The 5,436-nt window shown below is 34.3% G+C and overlaps 1 protein-coding gene across 1 annotated transcript; it reads left to right on the top strand.

Moving 5' to 3' along the window:
• Positions 1-3,431: 3,431 nt before the first annotated feature.
• LOC122594870 (peptidyl-prolyl cis-trans isomerase FKBP53-like) lies at positions 3,432-5,436 on the top strand. The gene is made up of 5 exons (XM_043767171.1): positions 3,432-3,659; positions 4,069-4,153; positions 4,233-4,274; positions 4,376-4,424; positions 5,287-5,436. Exons 1-5 carry the CDS (start codon positions 3,537-3,539, stop codon positions 5,372-5,374), a joined length of 387 nt encoding a protein of 128 aa, XP_043623106.1. The 5' UTR covers positions 3,432-3,536; the 3' UTR covers positions 5,375-5,436.

Raw genomic sequence — 5,436 nt, 5'->3', positions numbered from 1 at the left:
TGTTATCTCAGTGTCTTGGTGTAGTTTAAGCATTAGTGGGTCAAGGATAACCCATAAAATACCAATGGGCAGCGATGCAAATAATAACATGAGGATGGTTCTTTGTAAGGTTTGAGTAACCAAATGTAATTTCTTGAACCATAAGCCAGGCTGCAAAGTGGCTCCATCCCTATAGCGAGCCCTGATAGAACCGAGTAGCCAGTAATGTTAGTAAACCCTATTGGTAGTGCATCACCAGCTAGCTCAAGGCTTCCTAGCTTTCCCAAGCATGCAACCGCAACCATGTTTTTTAAATAACTCACTAACCCTGTGGTGAAGAGTGGGAAGCCTATGGCTGTCATGATCTTCATTTCCGCCATTACCTACACAAATCGATAACATATAAGTTATATAACTTGAATAAAAAGTTTGATATGAGCATAATCCGACATCATTTGCTTGTATATGTTGAAATTCTTATATTTGATGCAAGATATTGATGTTTTCATGCATAAAAAGTGATGCTAGAATGGAGGGAGAAAGTTGTCAATGTTTATAAAGAATTTGTCACGGTTTTATAGTAGTGAAAGGTAGTGGGTGATACCATAGATGTCAAAGAAAAAGAGACGGATACTTTTAGTAGCTAAGAATGTATACTAGAGAATGTGAAGATTATTGAGATTAGTATACATCAACACATGACATATACATGTTTTGGATACCATCTTTTTTATCAATGTGTTATGTTGGTGCGTTAAGGGCTGCAACATGTGACAAACTTTAGTTTCAGAGCATGAACAATGTGAAGCTTAAGCAATATGTTTACATAATAAGTATGTCTTACTTATTTCAATCAAGGACCACTTTAGAAATTGCATTTAATAATGAAAATGCCACATTATCTTGCTGTTGAGTAGCAAAAATGGCTTAAAGTGATGAAGAAGTTGAGAGTTGGGTTCAAGTCCATGTCAAAGTAATCAGACAAGTTTTTAACATGCTAACTCTGAGATTCTTTTACTTGATTGGCATTCAAGGATAAAAACACTCCTATTTATAGTGTCAGGCGCCACTTGATTCACAAAGTTCTAATAGCATCCTGTCTATGTACATCTTATCCGCTTTCTATGTTCATAACATGTTATAGGAACATGCACACACGTTATGAACATGTATATATTCTCATAACATGTTCATTTACCATGACACGCTCGAGTTTGCAGTTTTTCTTGCACAAGTCTATCTTGCTTTGTATATCTGAGGCACTATGTCCTTTTCAATTATTCATCATTTCATAATTCATCTCATAAATTTAAACGGAATCTATTATAATATTCTGTTATTCGTTTACTTGTGTCACGTACTCACGTTCATATTATACTCTCTCTGCACATGATTAGTTGACAATCACACTAATGGTAATATGTTATCTCATCAGTGCCATTATCAGTTTATCACACTCAAATTGAAAACCATACATGTGTATTTGGTTACAACCTATGATAATGATTAATCAGTTGTCACCAATCAAACTTTCAATAGGCCTGTAGAAAAGTTGAATACTATTGATTATTATATATCATGGAAGAGATTTTACAGCTTCCAATTACATCTCGTCGTAACAACTCTCATGATATAGTTAGTTAGATAGATAGAACCAATTCTAATGATCTCACTCTTTTTGTTCCTTTTTGGTCTCAAATCTTTTAGGCATTGCTAGAATTTGAGTATTGGTTTAGTACTTCCTTAGAATGATTGATTGGATAGTTTACACTTTATATCCTTTATATGCACTGAAAGTGAAATGATACCCTGCTCCCTGTACCAACCACTAATTGCATTTAGAAATCTTTTTACAAATTTTACCACACAAGTTGCATCCACTTCCCCACATTGTGTCCTTTTTCTCTACATATTGTTTTCTGGATTAGCAAAAACACTCCGTATAAACGATCATGATGGAATATTTACTGTCATGTTTTTATGGGCTAACATGATTATCAACCAAACACTAAATATGTAGATCACAAGTTGCCATGTTTGTCTTACCACGTAAAGCCTAACTCTGGGTGTGACATCCCTAGAAAAAACGTTGTTAATGGAGAGATTATTAACTTTTAAACTAGAATTATCGGCTCATGGTGCTCCATTTCTTAGGAAAGGTGCATCCACTTTGCTTTCTGGTACCAAGGAAACTGCGATTTATGGTTTAGGATACATGGTAAAACAGAGGAGGTTTTCCTTGTTAGGGTTACCCGGGGATGTCGAGTCATCTTTTTGACTCAGATGCAGCGACCTAACTCGGTTTTTTTCACCCAATGGCCGGTTCTAGCAATTTCTGTTGCCACATTCAAGATATATGCCTAGGGCATGATCCGAACCTTGAGACTTTTTGTGAGCACTTTTTGCGAGGAAAAAAATACTTTTTGCCTCTTAGGATGTCCTCTGAAAATTGAAACATGTTATGTTTTTGGAAAGTTCTCAACCTCCAGTCAGATATGTTATTCCATTCGTGTGATTACAGTACATTGATGTAGTACACCTATATCTCAACTTAGTTAAAGACATTATACATTCTTCGAAAGATGAAGACTCACAGAATCGTCCTACATCTATATCTCAATTGTGGCTTGAACCCGCAGCTTCTTGTTTTGATAGGCTACTCAGATTAAGCCCTGCCAAAGATCTCCTATTATACATATAGATCAAATGTTGCAATGTGTGGTACAAAGGGGGTACTTTGTATACCCTTTAATCTAACGTAGCTATAAATTGTTTGAAATCTAGTAAAAGGTAAATTACAAGCATAGCTTTAAGTCCTTATCAAATAAAGTGCTCAAGGACCATTTTGATCCACCTTGGCTGCCCCCTTCGGAAAATCTACGAAATATCATGAAAATGTTATCTACTCAAGAGCAATATATATTGCTTTGGATTTGAAATTTAGCCCTGAATTTATTGTGACAATGACCTATAATAATTACCAGTATATAGTTTATTCTAGATAAGAAACCTATATTTGGTTTTTAGTTTTTAGAATTATATAGTACTGTAAGTATGTATTACAGTGGTGTTTAGAATATCAAAACTTGCACAAAGTATTAATGTTGCGTCTCTATACCTTTCGGGAAGGCATGACTGCCATCATCCTTAGAGGATGACGAGAAACTTTCTCCAGTCGTTGAACTTTTAGAAAGACGAGTAATGAGTTTACAATGTCACAATCCACAAATAACCATGTATTGTGGCCAAACCTTGTTTCTTAATAAATTTCTTTTAAACTTTATAAATTCTTTTGACTTCTTGGTTGACTAAGCTGTCAATTTGCCATCGATGTGCAAGAAATTTGATTTGAGGGTGAGAACAGTCGGCGGAAGCCAGATTCATGCTTTGTAAGATCTTTTTAAACCCGGTTCACCTGGAGTTTATGGAAACACATCAATAGAGTCGCTTCTGATTTATCTTTTTTTTCAATCAGATGTATAGAGACTTTTCAACATATTTCTCTAGAGGTATAGGTTTATATATTTTCAGATGTACAATGACAGGGCCTCTTCTTGATGTATAAAGGATCAGCTAGTGAAGCCAAACTGTTGCAAAGTAAAACTTATTGTACTGGACTTGTTATTCAGAAGCTTCGTATGGGTATACCAAATGGAGAGCAGGCAATTAGAGGGAAGAAGGTGAGTTGAATTCAGATCTCATATGCAAAGTGTAAGGGGGTGTTTGGCTTTGCGTTTGGGAACTGATAATATAATTTTTGTGACTTCTAGTCACATAATCAGTTTTAATATTTTTGGATAAACAAGTTATATATATTAGCTACAATGGATCTCTTAAATTCATATATTTATCCATCCTTATCAGGTTATGCCAAACTTACAAATGATCAGATTATTTTGTTTATTTTTCAGAATAATATATATAACTTGTTTATCCAAAAATTTACAGATATTACCCGTGTAGCCATCATATTTATTAACACATAAAATATAACAACTGCCAAAGGCCTTTAATTCTTTATAATCTAACTTCACCAGCTTTCTTCTTTTCTTTTCTTAATTAACATGAAAAATATCCATTTTCCACCAGCTTGCTATGTCGTACATTGGAATGCTTGAGAATGGGGAAACCTTTGACGCAGATACTGGGTGGCCTTTTTACGAGTTTCGACTTGGTACGTTTGTGATAAGTTGGCATTTGTATATCTTTGCCACATAATGTTATATACTGAGCCTTATTCTTTTATATTTTAGGTGCTCGGCAAGCGATACTAGGATGGGAAGTTGGTGTTAAAGGTAGTATTTGTATTGTTTCTACTTTATTTTTTTATTTTTTTCTTAATATTACATGTTTCATCGTCTTGTAATCTGCTAATTATGTGTTTTTTTTTGTTAAGGCATGCGTGTTGGGGAAAAAAGAAGACTAATAATTCCTCCGTTCATGGGGTATTTTCCTATTCTAATCTTAATATCTGAAGTCTATTTTTTGATTTGTACAAATTGCCTCATTCAGAGATATATGTTATCATGGCAGTTATCATGTTTTTTAATCATATTTAGTGCATTAATTCCCCATACGCCACCCCTACAGGACTGGGTTTTGTAGTTTATTTAATGCATTAATTATATTTTTATAGGGATTATATATCTCGTTTCTATACTTTGCAAAAGGAATTGATCCAACGTGTTTTTACCAGCACTTAAAATGACCCATTTCGTTCTGAATTTGTTTCCACTTCTATATTCTTTATGTACTGAACAGAATATGGATCAAAACAATATTTTCAACCTTGAATCTCAATTCAAAGAAAGAATCTAAACAACCAAAACAAATTCTGATCTCAGAATAAGAACAATCACACCAAATCCATCACTGGTGATGGTGGCAGTGACTGTTGTTGGTAGTGGTGGCGTTGTCGTCAAGTGGTGTAGGTAAATAATGTAAAAATGTTTGATTTAAAGAGGGTTGTAGAGATATTTCAGAATATAAGGAACTTGTGGTGTCATTTAATTCATTATGGGTAGTCTTGACATTTAGCATGTCCCAATTTATGTAATTTTCAACAAGGGATGATAATATATATATGTTTAGTCTTCAACACTTCTAGTCCCTTATCTTCTTTTCTTCACCGCTTCAGTCCTTCTAAGCCTTTTAGTATTTCATCACTAGTCCTAACTTTAGATAACATTTATAAACGACTTCTAAACAATTCAAAATCAGTCCTAAACTTGACCCATGATAAGACTAAATGACTAATCCTTTTAACATGTATTGGTGTCAAGTATGCCTATGTTCTTGTACATACAGGTATGGTACTAAAGGCGCTGGTTCAATCATAATCATACCGCCCAATTCATGGCTGATCTTTGATCTTGAACTTAGAGATGTGAAATAGTTGCAGAAGAATTTCTGGATGTCCTCTTTTTGTTGTTTGGTGACACTAAAAAATCTTTTAAC

Source organism: Erigeron canadensis, chromosome 4 (assembly GCF_010389155.1).
Source record: "Erigeron canadensis isolate Cc75 chromosome 4, C_canadensis_v1, whole genome shotgun sequence".
Lineage (NCBI taxonomy): Eukaryota > Viridiplantae > Streptophyta > Magnoliopsida > Asterales > Asteraceae > Erigeron > Erigeron canadensis.
Note: the sequence above shows the minus strand (reverse complement) of the source record. Positions and strands in the feature narration are given on the sequence as shown.

Coding starts and splice junctions, on each gene's coding strand:
- LOC122594870 (XM_043767171.1), top strand. CDS start 3,537: ATGTATAAAGGATCAGCTAGTGAAGCCAAACTGTTGCAAAGTAAAACT. Junction 4,154..4,232: donor TTTTTACGAGTTTCGACTTG/GTACGTTTGTGA, acceptor TTTATATTTTAG/GTGCTCGGCAAGCGATACTA. Junction 4,425..5,286: donor ATAATTCCTCCGTTCATGGG/GTATTTTCCTAT, acceptor TTGTACATACAG/GTATGGTACTAAAGGCGCTG.